General features: G+C 39.7%; 1 protein-coding gene, 1 non-coding gene and 1 pseudogene across 2 annotated transcripts; 1 reads left to right on the forward strand and 2 right to left on the reverse strand.

Annotated features, from left to right (window-relative positions):
- On the reverse strand, positions 1-21053 carry Tra2b (transformer 2 beta homolog). Its single transcript, XM_090343389.1, has 9 exons — positions 20852-21053; positions 10336-10469; positions 8606-8768; positions 7379-7567; positions 5630-5745; positions 3861-3944; positions 2529-2588; positions 1420-1493; positions 1-1019 (listed from the first exon to the last, which is right to left on the reverse strand). The coding sequence occupies exons 1-9, from the start codon at positions 20885-20887 to the stop codon at positions 1009-1011; spliced, it is 867 nt and encodes a 288-aa protein (XP_090199515.1). The 5' UTR covers positions 20888-21053; the 3' UTR covers positions 1-1008.
- LOC150069057 (U4 spliceosomal RNA) lies at positions 6577-6700 on the reverse strand (annotated as a pseudogene).
- A 2861-nt stretch (positions 21054-23914) lies between the features above and the next one.
- On the forward strand, positions 23915-24018 carry LOC150069058 (U6 spliceosomal RNA). Its single transcript, XR_016538410.1, has one exon. It is a non-coding gene; the product is annotated as a U6 spliceosomal RNA (small nuclear RNA).
- The last annotated feature ends 1515 nt before the right edge of the window (positions 24019-25533 follow it).

Genomic DNA, 25533 nt, shown 5'->3' on the forward strand with positions numbered 1-25533 from the left:
TGGACTGGCAATTTTTCTCTTCATTTACATTTATTTAAACACAGTTCTCAAAACATTTGAGTGAAATTGGGCTTCCTTTGGTAAGCAAAGGACCTGAAAATATTTAAAAAATGAACAGGCAATCATCAGTTCATCCATGACACAGGTATAGTGTTCCCTTATCTTATACCATACTTTGAAGCACCCAGTTTAGTTTTTTCAGTCTAACGCTAGAAGAACAAGAGTACATTTCAGGTGGAATGTATTATCACATGCTGACAACTAGTTGAAACACCATTATCTCCTTGTAACAGCTTCAAGAACAACCTTTAAAAGGCATACATCTGTAACTCTTCTCTCTTATTCCCCTGCTTACAGGTGTATATATAATACAGATTACATGAAGGTTGACAAATCCACATTTATATAAGCATTTAAGCATTTGCTGTGCTGCAAATTTTAACTTCTAATACTAGCAGAACAGAGTTACAGAGCATTTTTAAAACAGTTGCAGGTATATTAAATATGGTACGTTTCATGGACTGGGGGAAAACAGGTATTTTGCCTTTAAATTTACAACGGACAACATATTCTGGTTTTCCTAATCATTGATATATTAGGAAGAAAAGTAAAAATCAAACTGTTTATTGTTGCTTTTGCCATTTGGTAACATTTTACACACAGGCTTTGATCTTCAGAATACCCTGGATTCAGTAGAAAAACCTTTTAAATGAAGTTTTGTACAATAGAAACTTCTTAGCAGTCAAAATTTAGACTGTAAAAAAATACATGCAAAACATACTTTTCTGAAAACACTTAACTTTGAACTTGAACAAAGCACCAAACTACACAAATGCAGAATGAAAACAGCATTTCAACTCCACCAAAAGTAGTCATCATAAAAGGTGTAAAAGTCACCTAACTCCACTAGGCACTGTTCACTTTTTAAACAGGAGACAATAAAAAATATTGTCAACAAACAATATTCCAGCTCTATGGCAGGTTTCAGAAAGTTTCCAAGTTCATGCTTTAATATCGACCTGAAAAAGATAAAAACACATTAATATTAAAAGATTATCTAATCTATGTTAACACTAAAAAATGTTTATTAGACTATTCTGAATGCCAAGGATGAACTTATACACATGTATGAAAAAATACTTCACAGTTCATCATGCCTACCTATGTGGAGATTGAAAATCCAAGGATTATGGTTTGATGCCAGCCCAGATAGAAAAATTCATAAGATCCCTTGTCAATCCATAGCTGACTGCCTTGGCTCAGTAGGGTATCTACCAACAAACGAGGCTGAGGCCAACTACCAATGCTACCTTACTCAGAGCACACTATCTCACAAAGACACAGCTACCTGAACTAACCCACTAAGTGCAATAAATTGGCCTATCTATGCCTTGAAAAACAGATCAATACTAAACTTACGTGGTGAATAGGATCTAGAGCGGGAGCGTGACCTGTATCCTCCTCGACTGTAATAAGGAGAAGGTGATCTTCTTCTGCAAACAAATGAGAAGATTGTATTAAGTCATGATTAAACTGAAAGACAAAAACTACAAACTAAATGCTTCTGCATTTGTCATGCTATCTCAGGACCTTGATTAAACCTTGAGAATGAAGCATATTATTGGTCTGTATTTCCTTCCCAGAGACTATCATTTAACAGTTCTATGAAGTAAAAGAAAAATTCACTGATCCCAACAATATAGGTAGTAACACTGAAAAAAGATAATGCTTACTGTTTTTTTTAAGTAATCTGGTTTTGTATTATTTGCTTATTGAAATGCTTATCAAGCACCAACAAAATTTAAGCACAAGAAATTTGTGCTTACATTCTAGCTATATAGATTGATACTTGAGCTAGAGTGAGCCAGGGGAGACAAATTCTTGAGTCTCAGATTTATCTCTAATTAACAAAAAGCTGGATGTGGAAGTGTGGCTAAAGTGACCGCAACAGTCAAGAGAAAACTGAGAATGTAAGAATCAGAGTTCAGTGGGGGGAGTTGGCGCAAAGAATAGACGCATGCTCAAGTGGAAAAGTGTTCTCTTTACTCTAAATTTCAGCCCTAGTTATGTGTGTTCATTTACCTCCAAGGACCAATTTATTCCTCTCACCAAAACCCATTAAAACTTACTAAATAGAAAACAAAAAACGGTTACCCAGTCTGGTGTCTCATCCATTTAATTCTAGCTTTCCAGGAGTTTGAGCATACAATTCCAAGACCAAAATCTCCAATTAACTAGCAAAAACCTAGACAGGGAGTTGGCTCAGGTGGAAAAATATCAACCTTCAGAGGGCAAACATGTGAGGCACTGGCTTCAAGCCCTAGTACCAACACACAAAATAAAATGGTACTGCTTAAGTAATTGCTTAATATTAAAGCTAAAGTAATTTTCTAAACAATTTACAAAGCCCTCTATATACTGTCTTAGCTTTACCTGGTATATTTTTATGAACCCCAAGAAATCCAATGTTAATTTGTGGCTCTACTTAAGTCAATTACCAAACCTCTGTATGTGAGGATGCCTAATACCTGTAAATTTGGTCCCGGTCTTGTGCAGCTCTCCATCCGCCTCCTCCACCACCTCCTCCCCTGTGAACACAAAAAAAACAAATTGAAGTTATGATCAAAACTCCCAAAGTACAAATGAACCAGACATTCTTATAGGTAACAAAATAAAGAGATCATTTTTGCCACCCTAAATGTTTGGAAAGGGCAGAAAACTTCCTCTGATGGCTAAAATTTCTATCATCAGAACACAAAATATTTTCTAAAGAAGTCCAAGTATATTACAAATTCCCTTACTACTACTTAATGCAATACTTCAAGTTTTTTATGGTTACAATATGGAAACAGGCTTGTATGATCATCAAAAAACTATACAAAACAGAACAATGGGGATCATGGAGTCTGGCTTAGGGGTAGAGTGCTTGAAACCCTGGGTTTGATTCCTTGGTACCACACATAGCCATACACACAAAGCTGACGTGTTGTTGTCTCAAGCAGTAGAGCACTAGGCTTGAGAAAGCTCAAGAACAGTGCCCAGGCCCCGGAGTTCAAGCCCCAGAACCAGCCAAAAACAAACAAAGAAACAAATTAAATAAAGTGGGCCAGGAGCATAGCCCAGTAGTGGAATGCTTGCCTAGCATGCATGAACCCAGCACCCTCAGTTCGAGGGTTTGAGTCCTCAGTACCACATACTCAGAAAAGGCTGGAAGTGGTGCTGTGGCTCAAATGGAAGAGTCCTAGCCTTGAGAAAACCCAAGGACAGTGCTCAGGCCCTGAGTTCAAGCCCCAGACTGGGGGGGTATGTGGCTCACATCTGTAATCCCAGTGATCAGAAGGCTGAGATCTGAGGATCACAACTGGATGCCAGCAAGGGTATGAAAGTCTGAGAGGCTTATGCACAATCAACAGCCAAAAGCCCAAAAGTGAAATTGTGACTCAAAGTAAAGTGATACAGCCTTGTGTAAGAAAGCTCAGGAACAATGCCCAGGCTGAATCCAAGCCCCATGACTGACAAAGGCAAATCAATCAATCAATCAATGCTCTGCGCCAAGCTATCTAGAACAATTCGTAAAGTAGGGACTAATGATCATTACTACCTAAATAGATGAAGTTTCAAGTATTCAAAAATATACACACTGAAATAAAGTCACCCTCCCACATTGGTAAAATCAATCCCAGAGCCCCAAAGATGATAAGCAGGCACTCTTAAAAACCTCACTCAGCAGTAAAGCTCTCTATGAAGCCTGCTGCTGGTAGCAACACAGACCTTGACTTCAAGCTCCAGTACAAGCACCAAAACAAAAAAGCCACAGTATAGTTTTGATTTAGATTAAGTGACCCTTGTACATAACTTACCTGTACGATCTGCTGTAGTAATCCCGATCATCATATCCTCGATCATAGCCTCTGTCATAATAATCACGGCGACGTGAGCTGCCACTATAAATAAAACATTATCTTTAAAAAAAAAATTTGGGCCAGGTGCAGTGGCTCATGCCTATAATCCTAACTACTCAAAGAGGATGAGATCTGAGGATCACAGTTCAAAGCCAGCCCAGGCAAGAAAGTCCATGAGACTCATTTTGAATTAAGTGCCAGAAAACCAGAAGTAGAGCTGTGGCTCGAAGGGTAGGTCAGTAGCTTTGAGCTGAAGAGCTCAGGACAGTGCCTAGGCCGATCCAGAGTTCAAGCCCCACAAGGGACCACCCTCCCCCAAAAGAAGGGGTCTATTTCCCTGGATGACTCTGCTACTTAAAACTGGTTCAATAGGGCTGGGAGTTTTTGCCTAGTAGTAATTACATACATAGAAAACGTAGTGCTTTGGCTCAAGTGGTAGAACTCTAGCTCTAGAAAGCCCAAGAATAGTGCTCAGCCATTCAGTTCAAGCCCCAGGACTGGCAAAAAAAAAAAAAAAAAAAAAACTAGTTCAAAATACATATAGGATCAGAACACCATGCAATTTGGCTCATTCAAGTCTTACAGGCACCATAATAGCCAAGCTTCATAGACTCAACTAGGGCAAATGTTTCTTTTATTCTGCTGGGTAAATATGGAGATTTCTACTAGAAGGCTTTTTCAGATGTAAAATGTAAACATGTCCGTTACAACTCTTACAACACTGAACGATATTTTAGGTTGAGGAACAAATCCTGACTTGCTTCTCATTAAAGGCTACTCACTAAAAACCAATCAATTCACTAATTTCATATATTTTCCAGAGAAATGCAAAAACAAAAATCTTCAGAAGTGGGTTTGGGAAGTGGGTTCAGCTTATGAAAGAGAATATAGCAATCATACCTTACTGTAACATTACATTTATAACTACAGACTGAATTGATTTAAAGTTTTCAATGTATACATTTAATATGTAATAAAAACTATACTCTTTTCATAATTCAACACAACAGCCAAAGCCACAATAGCAAAGCCTATCTTCCATACAGTTAAAACTGGCACAAATAAGATTTATATGCATCATGCCAATTTGTTTATAATGCAGGGAAGATTTACCCTGCAAAACTAAAATTCACACATAACATCACTTTTCAGTGAAGTAGGAAATGATTTAAACTTATCAAACAGAACTTACAGAACAATCTCAGCGAGGAGGCACACTTGTAACCTAGTACTCAAGAGGCTGAACCATGAAGAACCAGTTTCACTGTACATAACAGTGGTACTGGGGTTTGAACTTAAGATTCCCCACTTGCTAAGGCTTGCTTAGTTGGTGACATACAACTTGAACCAATCCTCCAGTCCAATTTTTTTTTGCAAATTATTTTGGAAGAGAAAGATATCAATATTTCTCCCTGGTTGACTTAAAACTGAGAGCTTCCAGTGCCAGGAGTTTTGGCCTAATGGTAAAGTGCTTGCCTGGCATGCATGAAGACCCAGTTTCGGATTCCTCACCATCACCTACATAGCAAGGACAGTGCTCAGGCTCTGAGTCCAGATGTCAGCCTCTTGCAGGTATAAACCACTAGCACCCAGCCTGAATATGCTTTTACTCAGTGAAGGAGATATGAAAAATTAACAGTACATTAAATGTCAAAGATCATCCATATACACTGTAAAAACTAAACATTTTGGTTGTACCTTAAAATAAAACAAATCCCTCAACTTACTAGGTAGGTCTTCCCATGTAAATTCCTGGTGTTGGGGTATGTGGTCTCTTTGTTATAGAGAAATCAACTCTTATCCTACGCCCATCAAGCTCCATTCCATTGGCACGTTCTTTAGCCTTCAAAAGATAAATAAATGGTTACATACAAACTGAACAAGCCACTACTTACCCTGTTAAACAATGGCTAACTGAACATTCCGGTCAACTATATCCTATGCTGTAACTCACTTTAATTTACAATGTTTCCTTGTCCTCTGATTATCACCTTTAATATATCAACAGTAACAAAAACTTACTGACCAGCAGACAAGCATATATTTTTTTTTTACATAAACTCATTAAAAAAAAAACAACAAACCTAAACTAAAGCTGGGGTGCTGGTGGTGGCTTATGCCTGAAACCCTAGCTACTCAGGAAACAGATCTGAGGATTGTTATTCAAAGACAGCCCAAGCAGTGAAGTACTTAAGATTGATTTCCAAGCACAAAGGTCTCAATTCAAGCAGCAAGAACAGGAAAAAAACAGATACTGAAATATAATTACATAAACTTATAAAATGCTTAAGGCAACTTTATTATAACTAATTACAAATCTGGCTCTGGTGTGGCTCACACCTATAACTGTAGCGAGGCTGAAGTCTGAGGCTCATAGTTCTAAGCCTGCCTGGGCAGAAAAGGCCGAGTCTCTCGCCTCCATTTCACCAAGAAAAAGCTGTAAGTAGGTGTGGCACAAGTGATGAGTATTTTGAGAAAAATACTCCAGAACCAGCAAAAAAAAAAAAAAAAAAAAAAAAAAAAAAAAAAAGTTTATTTAGTTTGGACATTCAAACTACTTGTTTCTAGTCCTGCAGCAAAAATGAAACGCAGAAGTCTGTATATCAGCAGCCTTAGGCAAATGTATCTTTTAACTTTCAATGTGTGCATACTCCAAGGTCACCTATTATATTTAGCTGTATCTAGCCTTTTTCTTATTAAGTACTGAACATGGCAGGGTATTGGGAAAAGTTTTCAATTAGCAATAATCGCACCTTGGATAAACCTCATTGGCTATGATACTGCCAATGCGCGTAGCAAAGTACTGAATAATTTTATCCACAGTCCAATTTCTAAGGCTTTACCATTAACTGTCAGATTTTCTTATTTCCCTTAATGTCTGAATTGTACAAAATATCTTACCATATTAAATGATCACTTTCTACATCTTCCTTTAAGTTACACATCTGCTAATACTTTTTTTGTTGTTGCTTTTTTTGTTTTGCTAGTTGTGGGGCCTGAACTCAGGGCCCGAGCCCTATCCTTGGAGTTTTTTCTCAAGGCTAGACCTCTACCTTTGAGCCACAGCACCACTTCCAGCTTTTTTCTATGTATGTGGTGCCGAGGAATTGAATCCGGGTCTTTAGGCATGCTAGACAAGCACTCTACCACTAGGCCAAACTTCCGGTCCCTACTAATACCATTTTCCATTCTAGAATACATCTCAATGTATTCTAAATCAGAGAATTACCAATATTCTTATGTTTTTATTAAACATACCACATTATATAATGATACACTGTTTGGCATGAATATAAAATTTTCCACTGAAGTGGAAACTAATTTATTGGATTCAGTATAAACTCAAAAGGTGTACCTAACAACTGGTTATCCTATTTATCAGATACAAGCAAATATGTCCTTATCCATCTGCCTGGCCAATTATTACATAGGACTAATGCTTTAAATCAAAGTAAAGACAGGTGACTTTTACTTACTTCCTTGGCATCATCTACATTTTCAAAATACACAAAGGCAAATCCTCTGGAACGCCTAGATTGCTGGTCATACACAATGGACACATCCGCAATGGGGCCGTATTTAGAGAATACTTCTCTGAGATCTCTTTCTGTGGTATACAAGCTCAAACCAAACACGCCAAGACAACAGTTGGGATCAGGATTTGCCTGAAAATAGGAATGTGAATTGCAAAATTATGAAAATCGGTCAATAGTTAGAGTTATATATACATTAGGGGTTCAGTGTATGCTTACCATGAGTTTAATTCACTGTAACAAAAAACACAACTAGGGATCAGGAGTGTGGCCTAGTGGTAGAATGCTTGCCTAGCAAGCACGAAGACCAGGGTTTGATTCCTCTGTACCACATACATAAACACACCCCTATATCCCTTATATCACAATGCCTAATACAATGTAGTTATAACAAAAAGAATTTTAAATGTATCAATGCATCGATACCTGGAACGTTAATAGGGAGAAACAAGACAAAACTAGTATTACATGTTTTAAAAATAGATTACTATCAGTCCAGTTGTCACTGAATTGATTTAAGGGTTTCTAATTATTTCATATTCTAATCATTTCCTTGGGAAAATTCCATCCCAATTTAAGAATATAAGTCCCAGGGCTGGGAGTTTGGCCTAGTGGTTAAAGTGCTTGCCTTGCATGCACGAAGACCCGGGTTCAATTCCTTGGTACCATATACATACAAAAAGCTGGAAGTGGTGCTGAGTCTCGAGTGGTAGAGCTCTGGCCTTGAGAAAGTCCAAGGACAGTGCTCAGGCCCTGAGCTCAAGCCCAGGACTGGCAAAAAAAAAAAAAAAAGAATATAAGTCCCATGCCACCACAAACTTCTTAGACCAATATAAGCACATTTGCTACCATCTCATTTGAGATTTTTCCTGGAAGTGTTAGGTGGTAATGTCAAATTCAGGAAAAGCCCAGAAAACATGAACATTAGTGTGAACTATGGATTTTGTAAGAATATGCTAATGAATACTTATTTTAGTTTGATGGGCCAAGCTTTATCCGTGTGTGTTATGCCCACTAAGTGATATCCCAGATCATGAGAAAGGATTACTTGAAAATGAATTCTATATGCCAAAGAATCTCTAAAGACTTTATTGGTAAAACATCATTGTCAGTTCTAAGTGAAATGGAGGACTAAATAGCCCATCCATTGTTTCAAGATTTTCACCTTACCCGATTCCCAACATGACGCCTTCGAGTAGACATAGGAGAGTGACTGTGGCTGTGCCGTCTACGATAATCTCGGCTGTAAGACCTGCTACGGGAACGTCTATGGGAGCGGGACCGAGACCGTGATCTTGTATAATGCCTCCGAGAGCTTCTTCTAGATCTAGATCTGCAATACAAAGGCTCCAAAGGTTATGGATAACTGAAACAAGACATATCTTTCTATTCTTCCATTACTCCAGTTTAACTACAAAACAGACATCATCCAGTTACTATCTTGGATATCAAACAAGATCAACTTTTTTTTTCTTGAATTAATCATTTCTGCTTTGCTTTAACTGTAAAAACTACAACCTCACCCAAGAATACAAAGGAAAAATGTATATGGGGGAGGGGGAAGGTTAATGTGTGTTGTTAGTCCAGTCCCAGAGCAAGTATCCAAGGCAAGTGTTCTACCACACTGAGCCACAGCTTCACCTCTCACTTTTTTTGGTGGTTAGCTGGAGGAACATGTATCTTGGACTTTCCAATCTGGACCAGCTTCAACCCTTACATCTCAGCCTGTATAGTTAGGATTACAAGTGCGAACCACGGGTGCCCAACTACCATTTTTTTTTGGTCGGTTATGGGGCTTGAACTCTGTACCGGGGCATTGTCCCTGAGCTCTGCAGCTCAAACCCACCCCCCTAACCCTTGAACCACAGGCCCACTTTCCATTTTCTAGTGATTAATTGGAGATAAGAGTACTATATACATAGAAAAAGCTGGAAGTGGTGCTGTGGCTCAAGTGGTAGAACTCTAGCCTTGAGAAAGCCCAAGGATAGTGCTCAGCCCCAGGACTGGCAAAAAACCAAAACAAACAAACAAAAAAAAACCAAAACAAAACTCAAAGCAAAACAGGACTTTACTAACTTGGTTTTTGTCCACCTTTCCACCTCACAATATTGCCCTTTAGTTTTATGTCTTCCATTATGCCCACCACTCATTTATCACAGTAACAGAGTCACTGCAGGTAATTTACTATAGGTTACTTTCAAAAAAATCAATGTATAGGGCAGGGAGCATAGCTTAGTGGTCATGCACAAGGCCCTGGGTTCAATTCCTGCGTACCACATACTCAGAAAAAGCTGGAAATAGCACAGGTGTTGTGCAGGTAGCAAGAGTGTTAGCCTTGAGACAAGTGACCAAGGACAGTGCCTAGGCCCTGAGTTCAAGCCATCGGACTGGCCAAAAATGACTAGGCAATCCAGCATGCACAGCACTTTAACAAGTACAGAATCACTTGTTTTATACATTAATTCACATTTCTTTATGAAGTTACTGAAAGCTGATGTTATGTTCTTCAACATAACTACCCTACTAATAATTCAACAGTTTACTAGTCTTCTCTCAGAACATAAGATTCATTAGGAGCATTAGTGTTAAAAGACCAACCAGGGGCCGAGAGTTTGGCCTAATGGTAGTGTGCTTGCCTAGCATGCATGAAGACCTGGGTTCAATTCCTCAGTACCACATATATAGAAAAGGCCAGAAGTGGTGCAGTGGCTCAAGTGGTAGAGCTCTATCTAGCTCCACTTGAGAAAGTCCAAGAACGGTGCTCAGGCTCTGAGTTCAAGGCCTTAGGCCTGGCAAAAAAATAAAATATCAACAAATAGTATACTTTACCTACCAGGTCTACAAACCACATACCAATTTCAGAGCTAAAGAAAAAGAAGAAAATCCCAGGATAATCTTACCTAGACTCAGATCTGGACCTTGACTTTGACCTGGAACGCCTGGAATCTTCCTTGGAGCGAGATCTTGCAGGGGTATGCCTTGCAGACTTCCCCGATCCATGTGCACTTCCACTTCTGGAAGCAGAACGGGATTCCTACACGCAGATGTCAAAAATTTAATTGTATATTTTGCAGGAGACTTTAGGAACAAATAAGCTGTTGTGAGATAAATGGTGAGGGAGAGCAATCCTCTTCCAAAAAGACAAGAAAACATAGGTAAGGGCAAGAATTGAGTATACCTAATATAATAATTTGTTTCAACTAGCATAATCTTTCACCCTTCTGGAACAGGGATAAGTTATCTAACCCCACTCTCTATTAAAAAGTGATGCCAAAGACAAGGAGGTACAGGTAACTGTTTAAGGATTATACTTTGAAGCTATTACTTCATAGATACTAAGATGAAAGAACTATGAAGCCTGTACTTTTTAACTACTTTAGTTAAGTCCTAATCAAAAACAAAAATCCTACAAAATTTGTACCTTTAAAAATGCTTTGATTTTTTTCTAGTAAGACCTCAAAAATTTCAAGTTATATCATTTATTGCTAGGTAAGGGGGAAAAAAGATAGCTTCCATCTTGAATCCTCAAAGTAGAAGAAGCCTACTGAAAAGCTAGGACCAGCTAAATAGACCTTAAAACTTCATCTAGCCATGTGAAATTCAAAGCAATCAGATGAAGCTACAAAAGGCAGTGAACCATGTAGAGGCTAAGAGTAGAGAGGATACCAAAGAGCTACGTTTTTCTCAACTGAATAGAGGAAAGCCAGTGCAAACTTACGGGAAACCAAGAGTAAAGCAAAAACATTACATAAAGGAATCATTATAATCCGTAACTACTGTGCAGTTACAACTTTCCTAACTAAAACTCTACCTAACTAGATGGCAAGTGCCACAGAAGAAATCAAAAGAATAGCTAAAGAGAAGAATTAAGTTTCCAGAGAATCTTCCAGCCCAAGATATGGGAGAAATGGCTGGCCTAAAAGCAGAACCATTTCAAATAATACAATATGAAGCCACTGTAGAGCCTTTTTTTTTTTTTTTAAGTTGAGGCTTCCAAATTTAAGTTCTCATAGTAGATGTCCCTCTAGGGCAGATCCTGGAACATTACTGGCCATTTTACAAAAGAGTGTTTTAAATAACAGCCCTCAAAATATTATAGAAAATAAACTCATTTCTACAATGCTCAAGATTTAAAAGGCTTTGTTGTTGTTTTGGTCAGTCGTGGGGCTTGTACTCATGGCCTGGCCATTGCCCCAGAACTTTTCTGCTAAAGATTAGCACTTTATTCTCTTCACTTTGAGCCACAGCTCCACTCTGGGTTTTCTGGTTAAATGGAGACTTAAGAGTCTCAACAAATTTTTCCTGCTCTAGCTGGCTTCAAATCTTAACTTTCAGCACCCACCTCCAAATTTATACACTGTCTATACAACATAGTAATGAGAAGCTAAAGTTTAACGTTTACTAAAACAGAAAAGTTTAACAGCCAGAAAAAGGAATTTAGTTATCCGGGCTGGCTGCCAACAACTAGACACTTCAAAATGCTTCAAATCACTATAAAACATGTTATACAAAGTGACAGGAACTGTGCTAGCCTTTTCCTTTCTACCAGACTCTTCCTATCAATGATTAAAAGATGTGGTCCTCAATTCCTCTATCAAATGCTGAGAACAAACATTTTAGGAAGGCAATTCACCTCCTCTTTCTTTCATTGAAAGATGGAAGCTTCTGTCATTTTACAACAGGCAAAAAGCTAATCTATAAGAGGAAATCAGAAACTCAAAAGTTAACTAACTCAGGTGTTTAGAGAAATTGATAAGTAGAAAACCAGCCTAACAACTTTGAATATACAATAGGTAGAAAACGCATGGTTTCTTTTTAGGCCTTTTTAAGTCTAATTCCAAACTAAAATATTTCAAACTGTCCAAAAAAGAGAAACATATTTGTATTTTAGGAAACAAACCTTAATGAGATCTCTTAAAATGCTAGTATAACAACGAGAGTATCTGCAATATCTTAAAGAGCTCATTCAGCCCCCAAATCATTAAGGTTATATGGTTGAATTGTGCGCAATCCTACTTGTTAGGTCAGAGATAAGAAAAACATGTACTGCTACAAAGACTTGTAAAATAGTTGACATAACCTGCACTTTCTTGTCAAGACTTCAGAAGTCTAAGCCCTTTGACAGTTCTGATGTCCTCATTAAGCTAGTTTGGAAAATAAGAGGAATTTGTCCAGAAGAAATTAAATCCACAGAGATCAGCCCAAATACAAAGCACAGCATTAACTTTAAATTTCAGTGTAAAGGCAGACCTCTTCCAGTTTATGGAGAAAGCCCCCAAAAACAAGTATACTTCAAATTCTACTCAGTATCAACAAAACTACCAGTCACCACCAAAATACTCCCGATACTAATGCTTAAGGGCTCAAGTAAGCATGATTGAAACAAACCACAAGCTCCCTAAAACAGTTTTTTCACTAATGAATTTTTATTAATGAATCCTAGGCCTTTACTAAGACAACTTACAAAGAACTCATCAAGTTAAACAAACAAACAAAAAAACCCACCTTCTAACATAGTATCAATCTACAACTCTATTTTGAACAGTAATATCAGAACTTATCTAAAAGAGGTAAGTAGGAACAACCATCCAATCCCTTTATTATACAAAGTAGATGCTCTGGTTAGAATAAGAACACAATACAGAGTACATAAAGAGGCTTGCACTAAATCTCTACAATATTTTACAGTACAGAGTTCCTTTTAATAGGACTGTAGTGGGGGAACTTTCTTAAAAGTTTATGTTCATAATGCTTCACTAACTCTGTCAGTTTGATTTTTTTTTCTCCTTAGCAAAGACATCTTTGAACTTTTATCTCTAGTATGGTCCCTATTCTTGCCCCTAGAATTTATAAGCCTGATTGTACAGTTTCCAAATGGTAACCAAAGGCCTACCTTCCCTTTCTGCAATGGTGGGGGTGGAGAAAAGGACTAGACTTTGAATACAAAGATCCTTCAGACAAGGGTGAAAACAAAAATTAATACATGTGGTCTATTAATGAACACCAACATTTTAGTCTTTACTTCTTAGACCATATAATCATATTCCAAATATTTTTTCAGCTTAGAGGACTAAAAAGTGTCCACTAAGATAACATCAGCTATGTGCCTGCCTTTTTGAATTTAAGGAAAAGTTAGCATTCATGTTATTATTGGGGTGTTACAAAGTAACAACTGGAACAGAAGTAAAAGCAAAAACTACCAATAGAACTAATTTTCCTTATGTTTGCAAGTTGCAAAAGCACAAAAAGCATACATTATACAACTTGTCATTACCTTTTAAGTATCAAAAGAAGTATCTTTGCATTCTTCAAAATTTATTTTATTTTCCTAGATCTTTTAAGATCTAAAAATTCCCGGGTTTTAAAAAGTGGGGGAGCTAAGGATCATGGTTCAAAGCAGGAAGGAAAAGTTCATAAGACAGCCACCAAAAAGCCAGAGTAGAGCTGCAGCTCAAGTGGTAGAGCCCTAGCTTCCAGTGAAAAAGGCTAAGACAGCAGTGCTGAGTTCAAGCCTCAGTACTGGCATGCACAAACACTTAACAGTAAAGTTGTTCAAAGCACAGTTGTAGCTCATGCTAACATTTAATTCACTAAACTTCAAGAAAGATGTCAACCGTGGCCTCTTCTGATGAAAAAGCCAACTGTTAGGTACTGCTGGATGTTATCTGATATATAGACATGTTTCATTCAACCCAGGGTAACATTTATAACTGACTTTTCCTACATAGCTAAAATGAAACAGAAAGGAAAGCAGAACTTGAGTTTCATTTTTTCCACCAAGTAGGAGGGGTGAGGGTGACAAACTAGAATAATCCATTTCATGATCTACCTTTCAGTATGCTAGCTAAATGTTGTTAGTGAAAAAAAAAATGCCAGCTATTACTATTGTACTTGAACTAGCTACTCTCTCCACTTTTATGAGGACCATCTCTTCTAAAGGAAGCTACAGTGTTTTAGAAGAGATCTTAAGTCATTCAGCTCAAACAGGTAACCAGAACCAGCAATCTCAAATCAGGGCCTATAAATGGTCACAGCCTTTTCAATCCAAAAGAAGCTACCCAGTTTGATACTTTGCTCTAGTTTTGGAGTTACATCCATAATCACCCCAAATGGTACTCTAGAAAACCCTGGCAGAAAACATTCTACAATACACTATTCAATACTGAACAAAAAAAGTCAGTATACTCTAAAAGTCCCAAGGGATGGCACAGACCACCAACTCTAACTTGAGGTACTCATGCCCCAGACCAGCAGTTTGACAGATGAACAATCTAAGGGACAAGTCAACTATCACCCATGCTGAAGAGTACACTGCTGCCTGGTATATGACCACAAAGGTTTATGGTTATTTTTAAAGAATTGCATTTCAATCATTTGACTAGGCAGTTAAAATTAGAATTACCTAATTTAAACGTTTCCCTTGGAAGGCACTTCTTTACCCTGTATATATTTTCTTCTATTAAACAAATAATGCATGCATGTTTAGCAAAATATACAGGGACACATAAACAGACTAGTAATTACTTAGCGTAGTGCTTTCTGATTCCAGATTACTTCTTATCTTAACTTCATTTTTATTTCTTTTCTTCATTCTTCCGTTTCAAATTCTGACTTCTTTCATCTTCCCCACTTCACACAAATTGCTCAATATTCTACAAGTGGGACTTCTGGTCTGATAATTAGCATGCATTCTTTCTTTTATTTTTTCAAATTTCAGCTTCACTTATTCCTGAGCTTCAAATACTCATTTATAAAACTTGTCAAATGACGACTTCCGCATTTTCCTTCTTCACCATTAACCTTAATAGAAAAAGAACAGGATGAAGAATATTTTAAAACTCCAGGATAAAATCCAGTGCCAAAACTGAAACTAGAAAAAAAAATCCCTTTTGTCCTTTGGATTAAAAAAAATATATATGCAGCTCAAAAAACTGAAACTATACTTTTGTTGGTTCTAGAATATATAATATGGTAAATAGCCATTTGTTTACTACAAATATTTATCACGCTTAAGCTGAATGTGAAGTGCGGCCATTGAACATTTAGTAAATGTTCATTTAACATTTTTAAGAACTAATTACATCTCACACTTCTATTATATTTACTAGGTATCAAAAGTACATCTCCAATAAAAAAGTGATACAATACAAAAGTGCATGAAAGAAAAGCACGGACAATCCATTTGTACAATATGAGGATGGCTGGGGTTGAAGAGTTAGCAATACTGTGACTTGTCTAAGTAAAATAAATGACTAAATGTCACACATTTTGCCCTGTGTATTTGAAAGAGTATCAGATAATGTCAGGGAACCTGACAATTTGGATTTGGATTTCAATTCACCCCTGGAAAAGCTATCCACCCAATTATGTAACTAAAAGCACAAAAAAGTCAACCAACTACTCTATGCCAGTAGCTATCAAGGAAAGGAGAGCAAACTTGAATACAACAGTGGCATTTTCAAATAGTTTTGTTCTTTTGTAAAGCTTTTCTCTCAGTGAACAAAATACAAAATACTCCTGGTTGTCTAAAGAAGTTCTAGCCTTAAAAGTGACAGTATTAGGGAGATCAAATTCAGTAGATCAGTTAATAGTGTCTGTTGAACACTGTAAATAAACACTGCCTACATTAAAAACGTTTTGTTTTCTTTGTTATCCTGCACTGTATTGTACTGTATGATTTCATTGAAGAACATTTCCTCCTACATTTTCCTTCAGGGAAAAAATTTTGCTTTTAAAAAAAGTTTGAGGCTTTGTACCAATCTGGGCATAGAGACAACCACAGCTACCCAGGGTGTATTGTCTTTTCTAACAAAGCAACAGCACAATTTCCAACCTACTTTAAACTATTTAATCTGGAAAGATTTTAAATAGCTTTTTATTTAAGGGAAGCACAGTTACTGGTTTTAAAGTCTATTACTAAAATGTAATGGGAAATATTTTGCTGGCAGCACAATGTAATCATGGAATCAGAATGCCCAAGCAGGTTTCCTTAGGGCCTCACAAGTTTTGTACCCATTCAGGGATTAAATGCAGAAAATACTAAAACAGAGACCAAAGCTCAAGATGCCTTCCTGCTGTTATTTCATTGCCCACCTCCAACCTTTCCTTTTTGTAATCTACAAAAACCACTACTAGGTAATATTTTATTTTATACTCACTTCAACTCAAGCAGCCACCTCATAAAACTGGAAGACCAACCATTAAGACTCATTTTATGCATTTGGCTAAAACAGACCCTACTTAGAAATAAGCTTGTTTCATCAACACTATTTTTGTTAAATGTTTATAAGGGCTACAGCTAGAGTCCATTGAGCATGCACAAACTGATTAAACTAACAGGGCAACATTTTAATAATGGAGAAATATGAGCAACAAAAAACTCAAATCTTGCTACATCAATAAGTACCATTTCATTTTTTCTGCAGGTTAACAGTTTACTATAACAATGGATGGGAAAATCCTCAAAGATAGTAAGTATGGGGAGTGGGAGATGTGGTATTGAACCGGGACCAAAACAACAAACCACTGCCAGACATGCCTAAAGCAGATATAAGCCTGTACTTTTATGAAATCTGCAAAAACATCACTCTTAAGTTTATATCGATGAAACATTCAGTATTTTCCTACAAATGTAAGTTTTATTGCAAAAGGGGAGAACCTCATCTAACAATGTTTATAAGATCTGAAAATAACCTCCAAACCCCAATTCAAAGAAAAGATTTTAGGGAATTAGGATATACTAAATAACTTTTAGCTTGCAGCTTAAAGACAATTCTAATGAGGGGCAATGTCTATTCCTGTATGGCTCACACTCTCAAAATACTAACTTGTTTAAAAACACTTAAAATTCCAAAACATCAATCACCATACTTTGTAAATTACAACGATTAGGTATCTGATCCAATAATACAATGCCAGAGTTCAAGAGATAATATATAGTTCTATCCTCAGGCACACTATGAAATATGAAAGCATTAATACTCATCACTTAGCTTTGAAACTTTTAACTGGGAGGAAAATGAGGAAGCCTACACAAACAAGGAAATTCCATTAACATTTTCTCACCAAAAGAATTCATCAAATTCATTTTGATAAAACCCATTAGTACTTACCTTGTAAAAAATAATTTCATTCCTTTCTAGTTTCAAACAATGTCCACAGTAATGAAATACTGTTCCAAAACATTACTTAAACCAAGGAAATATATTCATTTCAACCTGGTTTAGCGACAACCCCAGGCACAATGTAATGAAACAATGTAAAAGTATTCTTAAGAGTTAGAAAGGGGGGACCGGGAGTTTGGCCTAGTGGTTAAAGTGCTTGCCTAGCATGCATGGAGACCCGGGTTCGATTCCTCGGTACCACATACATAGAAAAAAGCCGGAAGTGGTGCTGAGGCTCAAGTGGTAGAGCTCTAGCCTTGAGAAAGTCCAAGGACAGTGCTCAGGCCCTGAGCTCAAGCCCAGGACTGGCAAAAAAAAAAAAAAAAAAAAGTTAGAAAGGGGCTGTAGTTTTGTGTTCAAAACTACTCATAGGAAAGGCATCTTAAGACTAAACAAAACAAAACAAAAAAACCGCTAAGATATTCTATTCAAGAGTTATTTGCTGGGTTCAATTTTTCTTTCTTAAAACCTATTACCACTGCAATCTTGAAAATGCCTGAAAGAAACTTAAAACATGGATTCTTAAAATAAAGACTCATGTACAACACAAGCTGGTGACAACTTCAGATGAAAGAATTAAACCTCCCACCAAACCAGATGGCATACAAACCTCAACCCTATACACTGCCCATTATTGGGTTTTAAAGACTTATTGTACCCATTACATTATACCTTTAAACTTAGAACCGGTTTTCACATTCTTTAGACTTCAGCATTGTGGAATGACACAATGAATGCTTGATCTTTTCAAAGAAAAGGTGCCATTATCGACCCCTTTACAAAATGTGAGACATTTTTGGAATGTACTAAGAGACTAATATAGAGATGACAAAGTATTTTTCCATATGGTTTGGCCATATAGGAAGCTAGTTAACTTTAGTATAAATCAACTTTGAGGCCGGAGTTTGGCCTAGTGGTTAAAGTGCTTGCCTAGCATGCACGAAGACCCGGGTTCGATTCCTTGGTACCACTAAGTAGCCATATATTCATCCAGTAAGGTATTAGTTACCAATATTTGTTTCAATATTTTCAAGGGAATGGAATGTATGGTTGTAATAATACAGGGCTTGAAAAACCTTGCATTAAAAAGTGCCACTCAGGGCCGGGAGTTTCGCCTAGTGGTTAAAGTGCTTGCCTAGCATGCATGAAGACCGGGGTTCGATTCCTTGGTACCACATACATAGAAAAAAGCCGGAAGTGGTGCTGAGGCTCAAGTGGTAGAGCTCTAGCCTTAAGAAAGTCTAAGGACATTGCTCAGGCCCTGAGCTCAAGCCCAGGACTGGCAAAAAAAATAAATAAATAAAAAATAAAAAGTGCCACTCAACTTTGTGGTTTTTGCCAAACGTGTGAATTTCTTTCCTGTGTCTCCCAATTACTTTAAAGTTATAACTGGAGGAGGTGGGACTGTAGCCTAGTGGTAGAGTGCCTGCCTAGCTTGCAGGAAGCCCTGGGTTCGATTCCTCGGCAGTACCCACAGAAAAAGCTAGTGCCCAGGTCTCGAATTCAAGCTCCAGGACTAACCAAAAAAAGTTACCAGAAAAACACAAATGTCAAACAATGCAGAAGTAGCACAAGACTTCTCTTTCAAGAAATGAATACTATTATGTACCAAAAATGTCATTTTTAAAATATAACACTCATCTTTCCAAACTTAGCAAATATCTGTTTCGTTTCAGTGAAGAGCACCTCTAGTCAGAAACCAGTTTTCTACAGAACTCCCTGAACAGAGAAAAACTTTAATAGGACTTAAAAAAGCAGGTAAGTATACATGCTAGTGACACTGGAGTCTATTAAGAGGAGGAAAAAACTTGCCAATTTCTTTTTTTAAAGTGTCCATTTGGGCTGAGATGTAGCTCAGTGGCAAAGCGCTTGCCTAGCAAGTGCAACGTCCTGGGTTCGATCCCCAGTGCCAAAAAAAAAAAAAAAAGTGTTCATCTGAACATGAAGACAAGGTTTTGATTAGTCGATACCATTTCCTCCCCCCCCAAATTATCTAGTTGACCGCTAAGATATTTGAAACAGACCGAAAATTAACACAAGAGATTAAACTGGCTTTATGATGAGGAAACTTAAGTTAATGCGTGTTATTTTTTAAAAAAATTACACTTAACGTAGAGCCAGAAAAGAAAAAAAAATCCCAGTTATCCTCTAATAGCAGTTAGCACTACTACTCTGGTCCTTTTGACTATCTTCTAGTTATTTCTCCGTAACTTCCAAACACCATGTCCAGAATTTAGAAAAAAAAAAAAACTGTCTTTTCCAAATCGAGCACTCAATCCAGCCATGTTATGCAGTTCCGACAAAAATGTAGGAGCTGTCAAATGCAATGCAATCCTATACAAACAAATCAACTCCTGCCAAACTCTTCCTCTGCGAGTCCTTAACAACCCCCCCCCCAGCGCACCATCCATTTTGTTGTTCCCCATATTCAAAAACGCCTCCAAAGTAATGGCGCCAACAATCGTTGCCCGCCCACTTCTTCCACACAATACCCGGGGGAGGAAGGGGGGGGATCCCAGCCACCGAGCTGTCTTACTCGTATAGAACACTGACAACGATCTTAACGGCCAAACCGGTTTGGTGGTCAGAAGGTGGGGGAGGAAACGTAAAAATCCCTTTATTCCGGGCCAAACACCGAAGCCCGCACGCGACCCGACCGACGGGCCCCGATGGTGCATCCTCGGATACGATCCCCACCTCTCTCGGGCGCCCCTCCACGGCCCCGACGCCCGTCCGCCCCGGGACCGGGCCGCTCCTCGGAGCACCGAAACCCTCGCGTCGAGACCCCACCACGGGGAGGGTGGCGGGGCGGAAACCAAAGTCTTTCTTCTCCTCCGGCCCCCACGTGGCCGCGGGAGGCGCGGCCCGCGGCGGGCCCGGCCCGTCGGGCCCCTCCGCCATTTTGTGCCGCTGGCAGAGCGCCCGGCCCGCCAGCCCAAGATGGCTGCGGCGCGGCTTCGCGGGAGAGCAACGGCGAAATAAGACACCGTCCCCTCCCCCAACGCCGAGGGGACGCCGCGGCCATTTTTAATTTGTGTCCCCCCCCACCCCCCGATAACGGAAAAAACGGCCGCCTGGGTTCGGAGCTGCAGGCCCCGCCGACGGCCGCCTTCGCGCCTCGACCCCTTCCCGTTGCCCCCGGCCCCCGTCCTTCCCGGCTCCGGAGCCCACAGCGAGCCCGAGCTCGCCGGGCCTACAGCAGATGCAAGAGACTGGCCATCGCACCGCCTCCCCCGACACCGCCTCGGCGTACCCGCTCGCCGTAGTTCTGCTCGCCGCTGTCGCTCATGACTCCTGCCTGCTCTCGCCGCTCGCCGGGCTGCAATCGAACCTGCCAACACTCGGGCACCTTCTTTATAGGAGGCTCCGCCGCGGCTGAGCCGGTGCACCGGATGCCGACCCGCAGACACGAAGCGCTCAGTGCCACCTCCGCTCGGGCTCTAACGCTCTCGGAAGTGACGCGGCGCCCCTTAGCTCGGCTCCGCCCCTCCCCGAACGCGCGCTTTCTTCAGTCCCGCCCTGCCCCGCCCTGTCCCACCCCAATCCGCCTTTCCTCAGAAGCAAGGCGTGATCCAAGCCGGAAGTGACGTATCACGCCCCGCCCCCTCGCGCGGCTCCTCCTCTTACCACCCGGCCTCTGGGAGGCGGGAAAGCCAGCTTTTGCGGTTGGCCCCGGAGTTGGTGGCGTTGGGGCATCGGGAGTCACCCAGCAACTTCTGAACCCTTTCGTGGGAAACCGTCCTGGGTGGGAGGACAGAGAAGGCAGTTTCCCTTTCCCCACCCTTTATTCTTTCCTGTGTGTTGAAGTTTCCGTCAAGAATTGATGTTAGTGACTAGGAATGTACAGTGACACCATAAAGGAGGGAACCCTGCACCCCGAGCCACGCACATATTGGCTGGATATAGTGGGAAGAGCCCAAACTTGATCTCTCTGTACTTTGGTGTCCTTAATTTTTTTTTTAATGTAAGGGGGTGTGGTAGCTTGCTCGCCTAGCATGCACAAAGCTCTGGGTTCGATTTCCTGGTACCACATACCCAGAAAATGCAGAAGGTGGTACGGTGTCAAGTGGCAGAACACAGGCCTTGATCAAAGAGTGTCCAAGGATAGTGCCCTGAGTTCAAGCCTCAGGACAGACAAAAAAAAAAAAGTAACTGAATGATGAAACAGAAACTTGTAAAGAGCACTTCAATGTTTAAAAAAAAAAAAAAGGCCGGGAGTTTGGCCTAGTGGTAGAGTGCTTGCCTAGCATACACGAAGACCCTGGTTCTATTCCTTGGTACCACATACATAGAAAAAAACCAGAAGTAGTGCTGTGGCTCAAATGGTAGAGTGCTAGCCTTGAGAAAGCCCAAGAATAGTGCTCAGGCATTGAGTTCAAGCCCCAGGACTGGGGGGAAAAAACAGCTTAATTTAGATCTTTCATACAATTCCATTTAAAATGTACAATTTAGGTGCTTTTTAGTGTATGTAAGGTTCTGTACAACCATCCCAACAATCAATTTTAGAGCCATCTCCCAGCTGTTTTCTACCTCCTACCAAACCTTCACTACTGTAGACAATTGTCACAGATCTACTTTCTATCTGTAAAGTTGTCTATTCTGGACATTTCCTATAAATTGTAGCACAGGATATGTAGCTGTAACTAGATTCATTTGCTTATGTTTTCAGAGCTCAGCCAACCTCAATACAGTTAGGAAATGGGCCAGAGATGACAGAAACAGCAAATACAATACCAGCAAGCTCTCCATTGGAGCTGAATTGGGATGCTGTGGAGCTGAGAACACTCAGGAGACAGAATACAGGACCTGAACATGGAAACACCTGACAATGTCTTCATGCACCTAAGTTGGTTCAGGCCTAAATAGGTTCAAGACAGGGAGCAGGGTCACAGGAAACTCCCAGTCCCAGGTATTGGACTGACAGGCTAGTAGCTTATCAGTCATGTTCCCACCCCTGTCTCCTGTCCCCAGTATCTGGGAGAGGGGGCTTCACCTTCTCCCAGACCTTCATTCTTCATAGTCAAAGCTTTCCTAAGGCAAACAGAGCCCTCAGTCTGCATTTAATAAATAGCCTCCCTCACCTCTAGGCTATTCAGCACTGACTAGAGAATTCCCTCCCTCCCAGCCAAAGGTGCTAGGATGTCTCAGAAGCCAACAGCCCCCAGCAAATGGCTAGGCAGTGGCATGGCTGTGACTCAGTTTCCTCAGACATCTTACTTCACAACCATGTGAAAGGTATCTCATTCCTGTAGTTAATTGTATTCTACTGTTTGGACATATCACATTTCATTCATCATTTGATGGACTTAATTGTTTTAGCTCTTTTGGCTATCATGAATAATTATGCTATTGGACAAATTTTTATGTGTTTTTAATGATCTTATGCTAATACCTAAAATGGTATTGTTAATGTAGCAAAACACAATTGGTTCATCTCTTGGTAAGTCCAAAGCCAATAAACACAACCCAAATACAAAGAGTGAAGAAAGGGTTATTACTTGCAACAAGTGAGAACAATGAGGTTACGGTTTTGGCTTATGGTTCCTGGTACATTGAACTTTCATAATGGCAGAGTGGAATGCCTCCCCTGCAGAGAATTTAGCATTATAAGAAAAAATGTCTCTAGATCACCTAGAAAAGGGACTGGATAGTTTGGGGATAGTTTAAGTTAGTTCCTTCAACTGGTTATGATGGAACAGACATGTAATTTACTCTGGAGGCTGAGGTAGGAGCATGAAGAGTTAGAGGTTACCTGGGAGCAGAGTCTGTAGTCCCAGCTACTCAGGAGGCTGAAAGCTGAAGATTAGGATTCAAAGCCAGCCCAGCAGACAACTCTTTTGGATGCTGGTTTCAGACAAATGTTTGGGATGCTAGTTTCTGGTTAACCCCCAGTTAACCAGCAAAAAGCTGGAAGTGGAGATGTAGCTCAAGTGGTAGCGTGCCAGCTCTGAGTGGAAAAAGCCAAACAAGAACTGGAGGCCCTAAGTTCAAGTCTAAATAAATATGAGGTCTTTATTTGAAACAAAGAATTTTGGAACTGGACTGTTCCTCAGTGAAAAGTGCTTGCCTGGTCCATGAACAACCTTCCCTGCAGTGCAGAGGAAATAATGACAGCAAAATGCAGTCTGCAAGCTGGGTACCAGTGGCTCATGCCTGTTATACCAGCAACTCAGGAGGCTAACATCTAAGAATCAGAATTCAAAACTAGCCCACGCAAAAAAGTCCATGAGACTCTTAATCTCCAGTTAACCTGCGTAAAGCTAGAAGTAAAGCTGTGCTCAAGTGGTAGGGCACTAGAGCACAAAAGCTCAAGGACGTGCTTGAGTAGGCAGCACATAGACTGAAATTGGAACAATACAGAGATTAGCATGGCCCCTGCACAAGGATGACACACAAATTTGTGAAGCATTCCAAATTTTTAGTAAAGTTTTTACCTTTAAATTTTTTTATGGTAAATAATGTTTTATTACATAGATTAATGATTAATTTGAATTATGTTCTAAAACCTAAGTGCCAGTGATTGTATACAGAGATTCCCTTCTTAAATACTTGTTTGTTGAACATGACATTTGAAATACATGATGTAAAAATCAATGTTAAGGGGCTGGGAGTTGTTTGGCCTAGTGGTAGAGTGCTTGCCTAGCATGCACAAAGACCTGGGTTTGATTCCTCGGTACCACATACATAGCAAAAAGGCAGAAGTGGTGCTTTGGCTTAAGTGGTAGAGCCCTAGCCTTGAGAAAATCCAGGGACAGCGCTCAGGCCCTGAGCCCAAGCCCAGGACTGGCAAAAAAAAAATCAATGTTAATAAATGCTTTAATAAAAAATAAATAAAATAAAAACTAAAGAAAAAAACCCCCAAGGACAATGCCCAAGCCTTGTGTTCAAAGAAAGAAAAGAAAAAGACAAAAAACCTGGAAGAATGAAGGATGTTAGCACTCAAGCAGACAACTGCTTCTCCCTCGCTGCATACAGCCACTACAAGAGAAAGCTAAGTGCTTATTTTTCTGCTTAGCAGCTGTTTTTAGTAACTTGTGGCTTGCGTGTGTGTGTGTGTGTGTGTGTGTGTGTGTGTGTGTGTGTGTGTGCGCGCACGTGCAAGTGTTAATTCAAGGACTTGAATGCAGGGCCTAGGCGCTGTCTCCTAGCTTTTCCCACTGAAGTCTGGTGCTCTACCACTTGAGCCATACCTCCATTTCCAGCCTTTTACTGGTTAACTGGGGGTTAAACTCAGGGCTTAGGAACTGACCTTGAGTGCTTTTACTCATGGCTAAGTAATTAAACTGAGGGATCAAACCTGGGTCTTCATGCATACTAGACAAGTACTAACCACAAGGCCCAGCCTAGGACATCACTCTTTCTATGCAGGTGCTACAACTTCATCAGCCCTCTTTCATGTCTTTTTTTTTTTGCCAGTCCTGGGCTTGAGCTCAGGACCTGAGCATTGTCCTTGGGCTTTCTCAAGGTTAGAGCTCTACCACTTGAACCTCAGCACCACTTCCTGCTTTTTTCTATGTATGTGGTACAGAGGACTCAAACCCGGGTCTTCATGCATGCTAGACAAACACTCTACCACGAGGCTAAAATCCAGGCCCCATGTCTTTTTTTTTTTTTAATCTAGATTTTACTTATTAAAGAAACACATGATACTTACCTTTCTGAATCTGACTTATTCTGTTAAATAGGATACTAGATTCTGTTTTCCTGCAATGTATAATCTTATTCTTTGTTATGGCAGAATAAAACTTCTTTGTATAGATACAACACATTTTCCTTGTCCATTCATCTTGGGCAGATTGCATAACTTGAGTCTTGGGATAGTATAGATACAAACATGGGTGTGCAAGTATCTCTATTGTAGGCTGACAGATTCTTTGGGGTACATACAGAGAAGAAGTACAGCTGGATCAGACTGTGGTTCTGTTTGGGGAGGAA

This window comes from Megascapheus bottae, chromosome 1 (genome assembly GCF_031878675.1).
Source record: "Megascapheus bottae isolate mThoBot1 chromosome 1, mThoBot2.hap1, whole genome shotgun sequence".
Taxonomy (NCBI): domain Eukaryota; kingdom Metazoa; phylum Chordata; class Mammalia; order Rodentia; family Geomyidae; genus Megascapheus; species Megascapheus bottae.

Bases quoted from the DNA above. Each gene is read 5' to 3' on its own strand.
- Tra2b (XM_090343389.1), bottom strand. From the start codon at position 20,887: ATGAGCGACAGCGGCGAGCAGAACTACGGCGAGCGG. The intron at 8,769-10,335 runs GTAAGATTATCC...TTTGTATTGCAG, and splicing joins AGGTCCAGATCTGAGTCTAG to ATCTAGATCTAGAAGAAGCT. The intron at 3,945-5,629 runs GTAAGTTGAGGG...TTTTATTTATAG, and splicing joins TACATGGGAAGACCTACCTA to TGGCAGCTCACGTCGCCGTG.